Source organism: Orcinus orca, chromosome 16 (genome assembly GCF_937001465.1).
Source record: "Orcinus orca chromosome 16, mOrcOrc1.1, whole genome shotgun sequence".
NCBI lineage: Eukaryota > Metazoa > Chordata > Mammalia > Artiodactyla > Delphinidae > Orcinus > Orcinus orca.
Window position 1 is genome coordinate 6,890,349 of NC_064574.1, and position 17,277 is coordinate 6,907,625.

Here is a 17,277-nt window from a genome sequence, read left to right on the forward strand (position 1 = left end):
AAGTTGATGGTGGGTGTTTTATCGCCTGGAAGGGCTAATCTGCCTTAGAATGAAGTCAAGAGAGGAAAGCCAAATTGACAGATAGAGAATGATTGCTTATGGTATCTTTTAGATCCTGGATCCAGCTGTACCTGAAGCCACTGGCCTTTTCAGTGATATGAGCCAATAAATTCCCTCTTTTATCTGAGCCAGTTCGCATAGGGTTTCCATTCATCCGCAATTAAATAAGCTTCAAGAAGCTTCTTGGGTCAGGAACCTGTGCCGAAGGATCATGGAACAGCGCTCCTTTTCAACCCTAAGCCCGGAGGAAAGACTATGGAGTGCTGGCTGGAAACCTCTGGCACCCGCCTCCTTTCCTCAATGTATCTGAGGAAAAAACACATTCGGAGTTTTGCACTCCAAAGATTAAGGAGGGGGCCAAGAGGAGAGATGAGGGGGAAGGCAGAACCTTCTCTCTGAATAAGAACAGGGACATTGTTGACACCAGAAAGGCCAGGCCAAAAAGGAGGGCCATGTTGACAGGGGCTTAACCACCCGCCGGTGTCAAGAGCTGGAGAGAGCGCCAGGCAGGTGGACGCGGACCCACAGGTGGGCTTGGGGGTGGAGTCTGGACTTGAACCCAGCCAGCTTGGAACTCATTTTCTTTTGGCCCGCTGTAACTTCCTGTTTCCCCAGGGAAGGAGGCACTTTGTTAAAGACAAGCCTCTCCCGGCTTAGCAGACAGCAAGAATTTCTCACAAAACACTATTTTGCCGCATTCAGTGTAGATGAATCAGACGCCAACGGATCCAATTTATTTTATACAAAACAGAGTCTGTAATGATGGGAAGGTCCTCACAAGGCCGGTGGGTTTTATTAAGAGCAGAAGACTAAATTAATCATTCCAAGATGTTAGACAAAACCCAAACACACCCAGTTTCCCTTGTCGAGACTGGGCTGATGCTGGGTTGGCTGTGGGCCTCTCATCCAGGAACGTTTCCTTGCAACGAGGTCTTGGAAACGTTTTATCTCTTTATCCTCAAGGCCCACTTGGGTGCTGGAAATGTCAGTCCGCCATAAGCTCGGCTTCCTGTCTTTACGACCTAACTCAGCTCAAATCCAGGGCTCTTTCAAGGAAACATATTCTTATTTCCAAACATTCCAACCTGCTCTCTATACCAATTTTGGGCCAGGTCTGTGGATATCACCCAACCTTCAAGCTATGGCCCCATTTCAGTCTAAGTATGAGAACAACCAGGTTAAACAACCTGAATGCTTTCTCAAGGTCCCATCTAGGTCCAGGGGGATTCAGAATTCCCCCATGTGTTTCTGGGGAACTGGCGAGGCCCTGTAACGAGGGTGCTCGTTTGGCCAGAGAGTGTTGTGAGAGTGTTTCCTGCTGTGAATGGGAATTTAAGCATGACCATCCTGACATACGTAAAGAAACAACTGTGAAAGGAGAGAGATACTTGGAACTTTTGTAGGCAGCATTCAAATCTGTCTCCAGTTTATCCCTCTAACTCTGTGGTTCTCAACAGGGGATATTTCTGTTCGCACCTCCACCCGCTAAGATGTCCTTTGGTTGTCATAAACTGGAGAGAGGCATCTAGTGTGTAGAGGCCAGGGATGCCGCCAACCACCCTACAATGCACAGGGCAGCCCCACCACAAGGAATTATCTTGCCCCAAATGGCAATATGGCCATGACTGAGAAACCTGCTCTAGCCACATGCATGGATCTTAGAGAGAGGAAGGCTCTGGAATAAAACCCAAAAAGCTATTTCTGTAAACCCTGCAGAATAACAAGCCCTGAGCAGCACCAAGAAAGCATAACACAGGGAAAGGAATTCTCACTGGCTGGCTCATGGCCTCGCATAACCAAAGACTTTGGTAAGATTGTTCAGGGGACACCGGTGTGTTAATTAGGAATGTTTCAGGATGCAATTAAGAGAATACATGCCATCATAGACCTAAATGATGAGGCTTCTTCATCCATTATGGGAACTCCAGAGACAGGTGGTAGTTTCACAGATCTACAATGTCAGGCTTTTTCCGTGATTCTCTGGGCTTTCCACTACTGAACACAGACAGCTGCCTCACCTCTCTGAGCCTCTCTCAACAACTTGTGCCAGAAGTAACGGTGTGCCAGTTCCAAGCTTAATCTCAAGAGACTTTGTGCTCTTCTACTCCATTTCTTGGACCACTGTGACTTCCCTGAGGGCACGCCCGGGCTAGCCTGCTGGAGGATGGGAGCCCATAACGAACAGGGCAGGACCTCTCTGCCTAGAGCCAGCCAACCCTGCGACCTGCAGGCAACCCTGGAATACATGAGGGAGCCCACACGAGACCAGAAGAATTACCCAGATGAGTCCAGCTTAAATTGCCAACTCACAGAATCATGAACTAAATACATGGTTATCGTCTTAAGCCATTAAGTTCTGGGTGGCTTGTGATGAGGCAAAGATTACCTGATACATAGAATGACTCCTCCCATCTCTCAGCCCTTGTGGCACAGGTGGGGCTGACCCTCAGGCCCCAGCACAGAGTCATGTTGGCCAACTGGAGTGAACGACAGGACTTTGGCTGCAATTACTACGAAAGAGGTGCTGGAGTGTAAAATGGTAGACCATGAGCCCAAGTTGCCTAGGACTATACGGTACCATACAGAAGAGACTATATGAAACGAAGCCATCACAGAGGAAAGCAGAACTAAGAGACAAAGAGAGCTTCCTGGCTTTATCCGAGTTCTTCAATCCAGCAGTGCCTAAAGCCAGAGGACCCTGGTCTTGTCAGTGACCGCCACTTGCAACCAAACAATTCCTGACTCACACACGTGGGCAAGTGATTTCTACCACCTGAGTCTCAGTAACTTAGGAATAAGAATAGAACCTATACCTCATAGGGTTGCCATGAGAGTTTCATGAGACGCAGCGTGGGAAATGCCTAGTGGATAGGAAGTACTCAAGAGACAGTCACTATCGTTACACACTGTCACTCCTATCGATTAGAATCTGAATTGAAACAGAGACATCAGAATTGAAACGCATTACCCAGATTTCAATGGAAAGACTTCCCTCTGGGCTGTTGCCTGGACCAGTCCTTGACAAAACCAGCCCTATCCTCAGAGAGGAGGTGGGACAGGTAGACTGGAGCCTCTTAACATTGATCTTGACTCTCTGGTACCTTAACATTGTCAGTGGAAACGACTGGTGTAGATAAGGTACAAGACCCACACGTGGTAAAGTGTATTTCCTCCAGGCGCACGATCTTCCAACAACACTCTGATTCAGTCGCTCCCAAATGCTTAAGTCCTCCACAAAATTGTGACCTAGGGCACATAAACTAAAAGAAAAGTTTAACAAACAGTATTTCCCTTACTGTGAGAGAGGTACCCTGATACTGATATTTTCTGTTCTATTCCTTTTTTAAATTTAATATTTTAAAATATGGAATGCTTTACAAATTTGCATGTCCTCCTTACACAGGGGCCACGCTAACGTTCTCTGTGTCGTGCCAATTTTATTTTATTTTATTTTATTTTTATTTTTTTCTATTTTTTGGCCACGCTGCACAGCATGCGGGATCTTAGTTCCCCGACCAAGGATCAACCCCACGCTCCCTGCAGTGGAAGCACCGTGTCTTAACCACTGGACTGCCTGGGAAGTCCCGTGCCAATTTTAGTATGTGTGCTGCCAAAGCGAGCTCTCTATTCCTGTTTTTAAAATTGCTTGTCACAAACGACTAAATAGATTCCATGAGCCATGATGAGTGTGACTCATTTGAAAACACTGCTCTCATCCGCAGAGATTTCATCCGCAACAATGAGCTGGGTTCAGAAACCACAGAAAGAACTGTCTTGAACTCTGTGTGGGGAAGTGGCATCCTCTGATCCTGGAATGTTCTTCTGGCGGCAAGGGATTTTCAACGTATTGGGTAGAAAATGGCAAATAAAGATCAGCAGGAAAACTTTTTCCCATCAGCCCAAGGTACTGCCTCCAACATGGACAAAAGACCTCTACTTTTAGAGCATGGGTGATTAGCTGGAACAAAAAGACAAAATCCACTCTGTGCAAAAGAGCCTTTCTATTAGCCAATTAGTAAACCAAGGCTCCCAGCCTTTGCCCAGCAGATGGTGGAACCAGTAGAGAACAATGATGAGAACATCGGCTCTGGAAACAGATGGACCATGGGTTTGAATGCCTTCCTACCTGGTGCTACCTGTGTGATCTGGGGCTAGTTTCCTAACCCCCAGCAGCCTAAAATGAGGATAATAATTGTTCCTACCTCTAGAGTTGGTGAGAGGATTAAGTAAGGTAATAAAGAGCTTAAGCTCAGTGCCTGGCATATAATAGGCACTCAGTAATATAAAGTACACACACCACACACACACACACACACACACACACACACACACACACACACACACACGATGATTTCCTCTCTGTAATGTCTCTGTTTAGAGAGTCTATCATTATGTAACAAGACAAGGTGTAAATAAATAAATGAGTATATTTCTTTCTTGAGATTGTGTCTGTGAGTTAGAGATGATGAAGAAATGGAAGGAAATTATGACTGTGTTACCCTGACCCTCCTTCGGGATTCGCCCCTCATATGTCTGATGCACTAACGCAGTGGAGCTCTGTTTTTCCTGCCAGAGTCCCACAGGCGTCAGGGTTCTGTTGTTGTTAATGTGGAAGAAACATGGTTTGCTGGAAAGAGGCAGTTACAGGTGGGGAAAGGCTGCCCATCTGGGGCATCTCTCCCTATACAGTGTCCCCACCAGCTGAGCTCAATGCCCCATCATTCCACCCCTGAGACCACCTGACTCTCCTCACCAACCTCTGGGCTCCCACTTTTGTCCATTTCAACACAGCAGCCAGAGGGGTCTTCTAAACCTTAAATCAGATCATGGCACGCCCAAAGCACTTTAGATAAAAATCCAATTTCATCCTGGGGCCTGCTGGGCCCCGCAAGTGGGGTCTGGTCCCTGCAGCCCTTTCCAGGCTCAAGTCCTTGCTCTCTCCCTGGAAGCAGCCTTCATTCTGTTCCCCTAACAAGCCAAGCTTGTTCCTTCCTTGGGGCCTCTGCCTCTGCTGTTCTGGCAGCCTGGAGGCTCAGCCTGAGGATCATTCCCCAGCTCTCTCTGGCCACACAGATCTGAGCTTAGGTGTCACCTCCTCAGAGAAGCCCTCCCTGACTACCCCATTTAAGAGTACCCTCCCCACCCTCATGCCCCCAACACAGTGCCCATTGTATTGTCCTGTGGCACTGATCAGGGTCTGAAACTGCCTTGTTTATTCATGTATTTAGTGTCTGTCTCTAAGAATGGAGATTCCACAGAGCGGGGACCCAGAATCCCAGAGCCCAGAAGAGTACTGGGCACGTAGCAACTTTGTTGAATGAATGAATAAATGAAAGATCTGAACTTGGCCCTGCCTTTTCCTAAATCCTAGACCAGAATGGGCTGCAGTTACAATGGGTATCCCGGGATTTCGCAAACCTGCATATGGCATTTGGAAAAATGCGAGAGAGATGAAATTTAATCTCTTCTAGATGTTTAAAGTCCTGCCCTAGAATTTTTTTTTTTTAACTAAATTTGGGTGTTTGGGCTAAAAAAGCATGATGGAATTAGCACCTGACATCTATTCCCAAAGGGATTAGTTTACTTGCCTCTCCTTAAAAGTCGACAAGCCAAAGAAGTAAGATATTAAGGATCAGAGAGGAATCGGGGAGCGAGAGAGAGAAAGAGAGGGAATAGCTAGATTGCTTCATTCATCTCCTCAGCCCAGAAGCAGGCCTTCAAGCATTCATGGCTGCCTGTCCAGTGCCAACTGGGGTTGCCTGTCCAGTAAGTGCGTCACCACAAGGCTCATGGACCCCTGATACGGAATCTCTGTTTTAGGCGATGGTGGCACCTAACCGGGGCCTTGTGGGTCGCCATCACACACAAAAGAGAGAAGATTAAATTCCGGCAGGCAAGTAGCCACAGCTGCCTGCCTAGTGCTTGTCCAAACCCAACAACTTAAGCCCCTAGTGGAAGTGAAATAAAAAAAAAAAATTAAAAAATGCAATGCCAAATCCAGGCCAAAATCTGTTCCAACATCACCAGGCTTTTACATTTGAAAATGAAAGAAAAAAAAACAACACTCTGTCTTTCAACTGAGCTGCCTTCTACGGCTCTAACTGTGTATAATGTGTACAGACACATAAGCACGGGGCCCTCCACCCAGCCCAGCCTTCACAGCAGAATAGGGAGTTTACAGGAGTGGGAGTGTGGGGTGTGCACCCTAACATCACCGGAGCCAGTATTTGCCTGAGAAGAGGTCTTTCTAGATGTGAGTCTCTCTGTCCACGCCCAGGCTGTTCACCATTTCACTCGGCTGTCTGGAGCACAGTCTCCATCATTCCCCAGACGTTTCTAGAGGCCCTGCTCTGTGCAGGAGGCCATGGGACCACAGCAGGTTAAGAGCCGGCTTGGGCACCAGACAGAGGAAGGATACTGGGTAAGAGACCTAGGTTTGCCAAGCCGTGGATGGAGAGCGTCCAGCTAGGCTCTCTTGAAGGGAGCAGGAGAGCAGTGGCCACCCAGACCTGACCCCACCCTTTACCAGCTGTATGACCTTGGGCACAAGACTGGACATCACCCAGCCCCCGTGTCCTCACCTGCATCTTAGTTTCCCTCTGTCCCCTGGAGTGATTTTAAGGATGAAATGAGATGAAGTATGGAAAACACAATACCTGGCACAGAAAAACTGCTTCTAATAACGGACCACTTACCGATACCCTTTAGACCCGCCCTTTGCAAACTATAATGTGCCTGCTGATTACCTGGGGATCTTGTGAAAAGGCAGATTCTCATTCGATTGGTCTCGGGTAGGGTCTGAGATTCTGCATTTCTATCCAGGACATAGGAGCTGTTGGTCTGAGGACTTACTGTGTGAGCCCTGGAGGAGTGGAGCTGGTTGACAGACATGGGCCCTGCCCTCTGTTCCTCCAAACAGTAGATGTTGTCCTAAAAGAATGCCCGAGCGGGCTCTCTATGTGGTTCCACGACCTCCTACCAGGCCCACTGCATTGGAACCTCAGCCAGGCTTCTGGCAGATGGTCCGTGGTCACGAGCCACACTGGGTGAGGGAATCTGCCCAGCTCGGTTCAGAGCCATCCATGGCAAAACAAGTAAAGGCTTTACAGCTTCTAAGCCACATCATCAAACATGAAGGACAACGCCTGGGCCCCAAGAGCTCTCTACAGATCGTCCAGTCTTCCTTCGCATGCCCACCCGCATAACCCAACCCCACCCCTTTACTTTCAGAGGAGGCGCCGCAGGAAGGAACACTGGTGGATGAACAGGATGGTCGACGGGCCCTGCAACCATGGCGTCCCGCTGGGTGGGCTGGTGGCAGCCTGCGAGGCTGCGGTAACGTGGCAGAGCCGTGCACGCTGCGGGCCCTACGCCTCCTACACTGCCCCTTTGTCTCAGGCTGAATTTCCCCTGCTTTTCCCTCCTGCAGATGGTTAGCTGCTTCAATTGTTTCACTCGTAGGGCCAGTCCAAACCACAGAGCTTGGCACTGCCTTCAAACCTCCCATTTGCCAACGTCTGTTTATCAGATCCAAGGCGTGTTCTTTGGGGCTTATCGTCTGACAGGAGCACTATTTTCCAGCCGCGAGGGACATCCAACTGTTATATAAGGCCGCACCAGCCCCATTCACTCCTCCAGCGTGAACGTGCTTTTGGAAACGGCAAGGTAATTGGCAAGACGAGAACCACTGTGTGCTGGGCTGGTTCAAACGGAACGACAGTCATTTCTGTCGTGGCGAACCCCAGCCTTCCTGCTCCCTGGTTCCAGTCCAAGGGTCTTAGTGGGCGGGAGAGGCGGGGAGGGGACGGGAGGGAATCTTTAGATAAACTCTGAGTGGATCATACAGCAGCCAGAGTGATCTCTTCAGCACGCAAATCATGTTAGCTAAAGCCCGTCGCTGGCTTCATAGCCTCCAAGACTCCAGGGTAAAATTCTGAATGGCCGTAGACGGCGTTTCCCAGTCTCGTCCCCTGTGAGCTGGTCTCGCTGGCCCCGTGCATCTTCTCCAGCACACATCCCCCTGCCCTTGTGCTTCTGCAAACGCCAGGCCCTCTGCCTGGAACACTGGTCCCTCCCTTTGCACCTGGGCAAAGCCCCCCCGTGCTCTGGAGCCCCACTCCTCGGAGCCGACTGGGTCAAAGCCTCCTTTAAAAGCAGCCAGAGCGCCCCTCACCTCTCCTTCCTACCACGTGCTACAGCACATTTATTCCTTGGAGCATCTGATCAACCTCTCCCCAGTTATACCATGAACTGCATGAGAGAGACCAAGCTTCTTCGGCCTCAGCATTGTGTCTCAACATCTGGTACAGAGGAACCGCTGGGTAAATGTTTCTGAGTTCCTCTAAAAGTCTCCTGCATGTTAGAAAAGTTCCCGGCAAGAATCTGTTTTTGAGAATCCCAAACAGAGGTATTTGTTTCCTTCTAGGCTAAGTCCCCATAGCCTCTCCACTGCTCCTTGGGCCTCCATTTAAAGCACTGGTCACCAGCATGGGTTTTACCATCTGTCTTCCTTGCCTACGTGCTGTGTGGGCAGACAGTGGGCTTCTAGAAGAAGACCTTGAGGCAAGGATTTGAATGCGAGGGATCTGGTTGGGAGGTGTGTCCACAGAAGACCTGGGGGAGGGTGAGAAGTGAGGGAAGCCAGCACAGGAAGTGTCACCAGCTACCACCCGAGTGTCTGAGTGGCTGGAGCTCAATGGTGCTGGGGGGACTGGGTGCCAGCCCACTGGAAGGGACTCATGCACCATTCCTGTGAGTCACTGGCTGAGGACCGCTCCCAGGGGGCAGCAACTCCCAGTACTTCAGCTGGCCCCAAGAATGGCAAATCTCCCACCGTTACCACAGGAAGCCCTTGGGCAGAGAAATGCAGGTGCTGGTGGCTGGTGTGCACGGACACGGGGAGGATGATGGTGGGGCACCTCCAGCAGAACTTCACCTCCCTTCACTGCCAAGGTAGGATGGGGTCAGTGTCCCTGATGGTATTTCCTCACTGGACTGTTCCTGGGACATCCATTTGGTACCCATGCCCGAACTTCCCAAGAACACCCCAACTTCCTGGCTTGGAGCAGTGGGAGCTGACAGGATGCTTTTATCCCTGGACCGCACGACACCTCTGACCGGCCAGGAGGTGAAGGCTGGGGGTCCCTACCTTCGTGGTTGTGTGCTAATGGCTCCATCAAACACCGCCTGGTGATAACATGGCTTTGTTTTCCCATGTCCTTTCTAAACACCTAATGGCCCTGCTACACCACTTAGGGAAATGCATGCATATGTAGCTGATGTAAACTGAGTGGCAGAGACAAGGGAACCCTCCGACACTGTTGGTGGGAATGTAAATTGGTGCAGCCACTGTGGAGAACGGTATGGAGGTTCCTTAAACAACTGAAAATAGAGCTACTATATGATCCAGCAATCCCACTTTTGGGCATATATCTGGAAAAGACGAAAACTCTAATTCAAAAAGACACACGTGCCCCAATGTTCATAGCAGCATTATTTATAATAGCCAAGACATGGAAGCAACCTAAATGTCCATTGACAGATGAATGGATAAAGAAGATGTGGTACATGTATACAATGGAATATTACTCAGCCATTGAAAAGAATGAAATAATGACATTTGCAGCAACATGGATGGCCCTAGAGATTATCATACTAAGTGAAGTAAGTCAGACAAATATCGTGATAACACTTATATGTGGAATCTTAAAAAATGATACAAATGAGCTTATTTACAAAACAGAAACAGACTCACAGACATAGAAAACAAACTTATGGTTACCATAAGTAACGGGGGTAGAGGGATAAATTAGGAATCTGGGATTAACAGATACACATTACTGTATATAAAATGGATAAACAACAAAGGCCTAATGTGTAGCACAGGGAACTATATTCAATACCTTGTAATAATCTATAATGGAAAAGAATATGAAAAAGAATAACTGAGTCACTTTGCTATACACCTGAAACAATGTAAATCAACTGTACGTCAATTTTTAAAAAATTAAAAATAAAATAAATAAAAAATAAAATAAATTGAGTGGTAGAACCACAAGGGATTTCTTTGTTTTCAGACACCTTATCTGATATTCCCACTTATTCTATAATAAATGTCATAAATGAACAAAGTGATGGATGAATGCACGATGTCCATCGTTATGGATTTGGCCAATGCTTGGAGAAATGCACACATCGAGATTGTTCTTTGGCAGGTAACTCCAGGCCTAGCCCCTTTAGCCACTCAACCACACCCAAATGAAGGCAAAAATTCTCTTCCTTGTTGGAAAATACCAGAACCCACACCCAAGCCCACCCTAGGACAACCTGTGCACTTACCAGCATCAAATCTTCTTATCCCGGCTCTACACGTGACCCTGGCTTCCCACATGTTCTTCCAAAGGCAGGATTCTCCCCGCACCACCCTTCCCTGCTGCTCTGGCTTGAGAATTTTTGCAGAAGAGAACCAGAATTGCCCACAAATGGCTTTGTCTTTTCTTCCCAAATCCCAGAATTGTTAGGGATTTGCCCTGGACTACACTTGTTAGTGAAAGATTAACGAATAAGAGAAATCTCCAAAATTAACACCAAGTTACCCCATTCTGCTTTTCTCATTACACAGCACACTTTTCTTAGAAAATAAAGTGAACATAAAGATGAGGGTGGAAAAATTCCTTCTCTCTTTTCCGTCCCAACCCAACTGGGTCTCATCTGAAAATTCATGCGTCTCCTGGAGATACCACTGGCCTCATTTGTGAGTGAATTGATGCTCATACACCTGCAGAGACCTGTGTCTTTCCATTTGTTAAGGGTCTCCTGCAGGCCTTGCTCTGTTCTTGCAGCTTTACTGCTTAATTTGTTTAACCCACAATCATCTTGCAAAAAAGGGACAGTCACAGTCTGTGTTTTACCAATAAGGACACTGAGCTCAGAGCACTTTGGGACTAACTTGCTCACAGTGTTGGGAGGGGGCGAGGCCAGGGCTCATGGCAGGTAACCGGGCCGAATGCAGCAAACGAGGGAATGCACGAGTGTACGCGTGAAGGCCTGGATGGACACCCAGCAGCCACCGGCTGAGCGCCCACACACACCAGGAGCTGAGAATCCACAAAAGGCAGCAGGAGCGTTCAACGTCTTCCATGGGCCCTGTATCCCACCTCAAGTCCTGGACATCACAGCTGGGGCTTCTCCCAGAGCTGCTGGGATGTTGTGAGGTCTGCTGGACTCTGCCACCACAAAAACCCAGCACTCACAGGGACATCCTGATGCCATCCAGGTGTCCAAACGCCCTGATCCCCTGATGTTGACGCAGAGGATACAGGAAAGAAGCAAAGCAAAGGTCCAGATTCATGACAACAGAACAGCAAAACAACAACAGCAGTGGTCCAACGAGGAGAAAACCAAGACTGGGGCCTGGGCAAATGCATGTCTGGGCTCAGTCCCTCCCTCTCTCCCTTTTTGCCTCTTGGCCTCATCAACTTCAGAGTCACTCACTCTCTCCCTCAGTCATTCATCCACTCAGTGGACATTTTCTGAGTAACTTCCACGTGCCAAGAGCTAACCACTTGCCAAACGTGAATTAGAACAAAAACAATACAGGCAGGGGACTTCCCTGGTGGTCCAGTGAGTGAGACTCTGCGCTCCCAATGCAGGGGGCCTGGGTTTGATATCTGGTCCGGGAACTAGATCCCACATGCATGCCACAACTAAGAGTTCGCAGGTCGCAACTAAGGAGCCCTGGAGCCGCAACTAAGGAGCCCGCCTGCCACAACTAAAAACCGGCGCAACCAAAAAATAAAAAAACACAGTACAGAGAGCCCAATAGCCCCTCACAGAAGTAGGCACCATCCATCCTGGTAAAGGTGCATTCATTCATTCATTCATTCCACAAAAAGGTACCGAACATCAACTCCAAGCCAGATGCTGTGGGACCCCATGCTGAACAAGCAGGCATGGTCACTGCCTTCACTCGCCGACAAAGCAACCTGGGATAGAAATTACGAACATAGGACCTTGGTCCTAAGTTCAAATCCCAGATCCCTCCTCTTTCTAACTGTGTGTCTTTGGCCATCCTACCTAACCTCTCTGCACCTGAATTTCCTATACTACAAACAGGAGACGACGATGGACCCTAGCTCATAAGGTGTTCTGAGTCTCGAATGAGTAAATACACATAATGCAACATATTGAAGCAGCCAATAACTGTTAGTTTGATCATTTCAAGCAAGCAGAGAAGACAGATATATTAACAAGAAAATGCATGATTCCAAATGGCCATAAACGCGTGGCAGGACGGAAACCTTCCACCTGTACAAGTACAACGGCTAACTGATTTGCAGTCGTTGCTGTTTCTTTGCTGTGTCAGAAAACTCCAACCTTCCTGATGAGGAGGGAAGAACCGCTCCCCTTCCCCTTCCCACCCACAGCCCTGCCTGGAACGGCAAAGTCTTCCCCTCACCTGGAGCAGCCGGTGCCCGTCAACAGCATCCACTCTCCAACGTTCCAGAAAGAGAAGCCAGGTTCGGTTGTGAATAACGTGGGCTTTGTCGTGTGGACCTTCGTGGTCTGTGGCAAAAGAGAAAAGGAGATGATGCTGTTTGTGGAGAGATGGAGAGGGTGGGAGCGAGGCAGGCGGTGGCTGCACTGGGGTGAGCATCTCCACAGCCCCAGCCTTGCACTGCATGTCACTTGTTGACTTACTTTCCACTCAGTGAAGGAGCCGGGCCGCCAGTGCTTTGCCCCTTGCTCACGGCTGTCTCCGCAGCACCCAGGGCCGGGGTAGACGTTTAGCGCAAAGGAGCTGAAAATTGAATGAGACTGTAAGTGAATGAATGGTGGGGTGGACTGCCAGCACGTGGAGGCTGTGCCCGACCCAAAGGGATGGGAGACCCTGGGACACTTGGCAGGGTGGGAGGGGCCTCCCGACGGGACTTAGGGGCAGGTTGCGCCCCGTCCTGGGCCCGGCTAGCACTGCCCCATCACATGCTCCAAGGGGAGGGCCGTGCTGGCCTGACCCTTCCCACAGGCAGGACTACTCTTCAATCCCACTAAGGCCCCATCACACTGCCCTCGGTGACTGGCTTGTTTTATTTCCAGAAGCTTCTTTTCTCCCCACCCAACCCCCCTCGATTGCCTAGAAGCCTCTTTAGCAGCTTTCTGAGTTTCGAACATCTGTGCATCTGATGACAGGCAGCACCATCACTGACACGCTCCTGCGGCCTGACGGAATCACACCCAGGAGTAAGAAGGGACTCAGGCCGGGCCTAGAAAGCTGGGGCTGCCCCATGTGGCTCAGGGAGACCCACTGGGGGCAGAAGCCCCTCACTGAGAAGAGGCTTCTCGCAGGGGTCTGCAGTTGTTACGTGGAGGAAGGGGGATTCCTCCACATTTCCCTTCTCCCCCACCTCTCCATTTCTGTTCGCCCAGCCGCTCTCTACGGAACCCAAGGACCCAGGCAGAGCTGGTGCTTTTCTTTTGGGGGTGACAACTAGCTACTGAAAGCCTTTATGCAGCTTGCAGACTGGTGGTCCTGGGAGAAGCCAGCTCAGAGACATGTCCCTTTGGCCCAAGCAGTGGGTTTGTTGTGGTGAATAATGTGGTTGAAAACTTGTCGGCAGCAACTGAAATTGGGAGGAATTGTGTACTGTTTGTTTTTAAACTTTTTTAAAATTATATTTATTTATCTATTATTATTATTATTTTGGCTGTGTTGGGTCTTCATTGCTGCGCGCGGGTTTTCTCTAGTTGCAGCGAGCGGGGGCTACTCTTTGTTGCGGTGCGCGGGCTTCTCATTGTGGTGGCTTCTCTTGTAAAGCACAGGCTCCAGGCGCACGGGCTTCAGTAGTTGTGGCTCACGGGCTGTAGAGCACAGGCTCAGTAGTTGTGGCGCACGGGCTTAGTTGCTCCACGGCATGTGGGATCTTCCCAGACCAGGGATCGAACCCATGTCCCCTGCATTGGCAGGTGGATTCTTAAGCACTGCGCCACCAGGGAAGTCCTGTGTATTGTTTGGATCACATGGAATTGCCATTTCTGTAGGCCCCAAATGCTCAAATATTGGCAATTTTATCTGGTATGGTAACTTAAATTGAGATTGTTCACTCAGTCCTGAAAAACTGAAGACCAGGCAGCAGTGGGCTGGAGTGGAACAGCAGGTGCTTCCTTTAGACGGCAACACATCGGCTTACCCCAGGCCTCACCCCTCCCTTTCGTTCAGGAGCCTAAAGTTCACAGCCTGCCAGGTGCCATGGACCAGCATGGTTTAACTTATGCTAGAGTGAGTTAGCTTCTTTCTTTCTTCCTTTCTTCCTTCCTTCCTTCCTTCCCTTCTCTTTCTTCCTTTCTTCCTTCCTTTTTTCTCTTTCTTCCCTTCCTTCCTTCCTTTCATTCATTCTTTTCTTTCATTCATTCATTCATTATCTGTTAGTTCACTCATTCATTCATTCACTCATTCATTCAACAAGATGTTCCGAGTGCTTACCATGAGTCAGGCACTGTTCTCAGCACTGAGGATATGGCTGGGAACAAGACAACAAAAATATGGGGGGAAACAGGCAAAAAGAATCTAAATGCACGACATGTACAGACTGTGGATGGTGACGAATGCTACTGCGAAAATCAAGCAGAGAAAGTGGGCTAGGAGTGCTGCGGGGCGGGGGGAGCGAAGAAGGCCTCCCTGAGATGGTGACATTGGGGGAATCCCGCAGGAGATGAGGGGTGAGCTGGGATCTCTGGAGAAGAGCATGCCAGGTGCAGGGGCCAGCAAGAGCAAAGCCCCAAGGCTACAGTGTATTGCGCTGGTGCCAGTTAAGAGGAAAAGAGAATATTTCTTGTACTCTTATATCTGTCAAAGAGTGGAGAGGGAGGAAGATTGCTGGAGCATAGGGTCATGTGTCTCAGGAGAAAGGAGAGAACATGTTTTTCTTACATCACCATTTCCACGATCCATCTGGCCCCTAAGAACCTGTGTTTGTGACCCCTACACGATGGTGGTCTCGTTAAAATGGGACAAGAGCACCAAGAGGCTGGGAGGGCATCAGGCATAGAAAGTGCCCCCCAACTTTCCTGTCTCCTATTGGTAGAGCAGCACCGCACTCTCATCAAACTGGGACACTTCTACCACTGAGCCCACACCAGGGCCAGAGCCCCACCACCTCGCCCTTTGACCTCGGGGCCCCCTTGCTAATATTCCGGCTGCTTCTCTGCTCTGATCCCTTCCTGTCCATATTTAGCAACCCCAGACCTGAGATGAGCTTAAGAGAACAAGAGCTTCCTCCTTAAGAAAGAGGGTGAGGGTGTAGGGACCCAAAGAGTCTCCCACATCAGTGGGAGGGGTGAAAATTAGGACATCGCTTATACTGGCCAATTAGGAGAGATGTTTTTTCAAACATACGTGACTCAGCAAGTCCAAAGCAGGGAATCTGTCTTCAGAAACAAATCTTTATATGAGCAAATACTTTATATAAGCAAATACACGGCTTCAAGGATATTTGCCACAGCATAACTCAAAATACTTTTAAATGGAAATAAACTAAGTAGGTAGGAGGGGGTTAGTTAAATACATTATGATCTATTCATCTAACTGAATACAGTCATGCTGTGGGATGCAAATTTACATGGAGAATACTCAAGGGCATTCTGCTGAGTGAAAAAAAAAGTCTCAAAAGGTTATATACCATGTAATTTCATTTATATAACATTCTAGAAATGACGAAATTATAGAAATGGAGAACAGATTAGCAGTTGCCAGGGGTGGGAGGTGGCCGTGGCTATAAAACGGTAGCAGGAGGGGTCTTGAGTGGAACTTTTTATGGACTGCATGTCTGTGTCCCACCCCACCCCCCAAAATTCATGTTGAAATCCTAACCCCCAGTGAGATAGCATTAGGAGGTGGGGCCTTTGGCCTTTGGGAGGTGCTAAGGTCATGAGGGTGGAGCCCTCATTAATGGGATTAGTGCCCTTATAAGAGGCCAGAGAGCCCCCCTTGCCCATCCACCATGTCAGGACACAGCGAGAAGTTGCCCTGTGTGGAAAGCAGGCAGCAGGGTGCCTGGCATTGGAAGGTCTCGTGAGGGTGAGCACAGCCACTAATAAATTAACAGCAGTGGGGACTTCCCTGGCTGTCCAGTGGTTAAGACTCCATGCTTCCAATGCAGGGGGTGTGGGTTCGATCCCTGGTCAAACCATGGCCAAGCCGTGCTAAGACCCCACGTGCCAGCATAGCCAAAAAAAAAAAGGTGTAAAAATAAATAAATATTTATTTGGTTGCGCTGGGTCTTAGTTGCAGCAGGTAGGCTCCTTAGTTGCGGCATGCATGTGGGATCTAGTTCCTTGATTAGGGATTGAACCTGGGGCCCCTGCATTGGGAGCGTGGAGTCTTAACAAATGCACCACCAGGGAAGTCCCAAAATATAAAAATAAATTGATAGCAGTGAACGCTTAGGTGGAGAAGTCTGCTCTATGATTTCCTGTATTTTCCAAATTTTCTCCCAATAAATATGCGTTATGCTAATATAATGAAAACAAATTTCATGGTGGAAGAAGGAAGAAACTTATAGATCTCTCACTGAAAGCAGGAAGCACTACTTTGCCCAGACTCAAAACCCTTACCCATCCCCGGAACAAACTGTCCACTTCCTGATTCCCCAACACACCCTGATCCCGCTACCCCAGAGCTCACCTCACTGTCCCTGTACACACCCCACCCTCTCCCCATGATTCAGTTCATATATTACCTTCTCCAGGAAACCACCTCAGGGGCTGACCCCAAGGGGCCTCCCCAAGCCAGCATGCCCCACTCCATGAGGAATTCCCCAAGGGCAGGGCTGATCTTTCTTCTCTTGGTCTCCCTTACTGGCCAGTCCCCTATCAGGGGCCCGTAAGCTACCATGGAAGGATGCAGTGCCATGGCTAAGAGCACAGGAACAGGTGGACTCCTGATTCCACCCCTTCCAGCTGTGAAACTGTGAGGCTCAGAGCCTCAACTTCTTCCTGTAACACTGGGCCAGCTAGGACTTTCATAAAGATAACACGATCCCTCACATGATGATCATTTTACAAAGTAATTGCTGTAAAGTTTGGAAAGCAGGTATGTCAAGTGCCCAGCACAGCAGCTTGCTTAGTCCCTGCTTGTTTGTGTTAATAATCAAGAATGACTAAAGAAACAAGCTGTGGGTGTGGCTTAGATAGGCATTCCAGGCAAAGATCCCCAACACTCAG

The 17,277-nt window shown here is 48.9% G+C and overlaps 1 protein-coding gene and 1 non-coding gene across 6 annotated transcripts in view; both read right to left on the reverse strand.

Annotated features, from left to right (window-relative positions):
* TFAP2C (transcription factor AP-2 gamma) overlaps nucleotides 1-17,277 on the reverse strand; it is a 221,380-nt gene that overhangs the window by 146,554 nt on the left and 57,549 nt on the right. For all 5 annotated transcript variants that reach the window (XM_049698952.1, XM_049698954.1, XM_049698951.1 and 2 more), the window contains exon 7: nucleotides 12,518-12,624. In XM_049698952.1, coding sequence (XP_049554909.1) covers nucleotides 12,518-12,624 — 107 coding nt within the window. The remainder of the gene's footprint in view (nucleotides 1-12,517; nucleotides 12,625-17,277) is intronic.
* On the reverse strand, nucleotides 3,419-3,522 carry LOC117197668 (U6 spliceosomal RNA). The gene has a single exon (XR_004478430.1). It is a non-coding gene; the product is annotated as a U6 spliceosomal RNA (small nuclear RNA).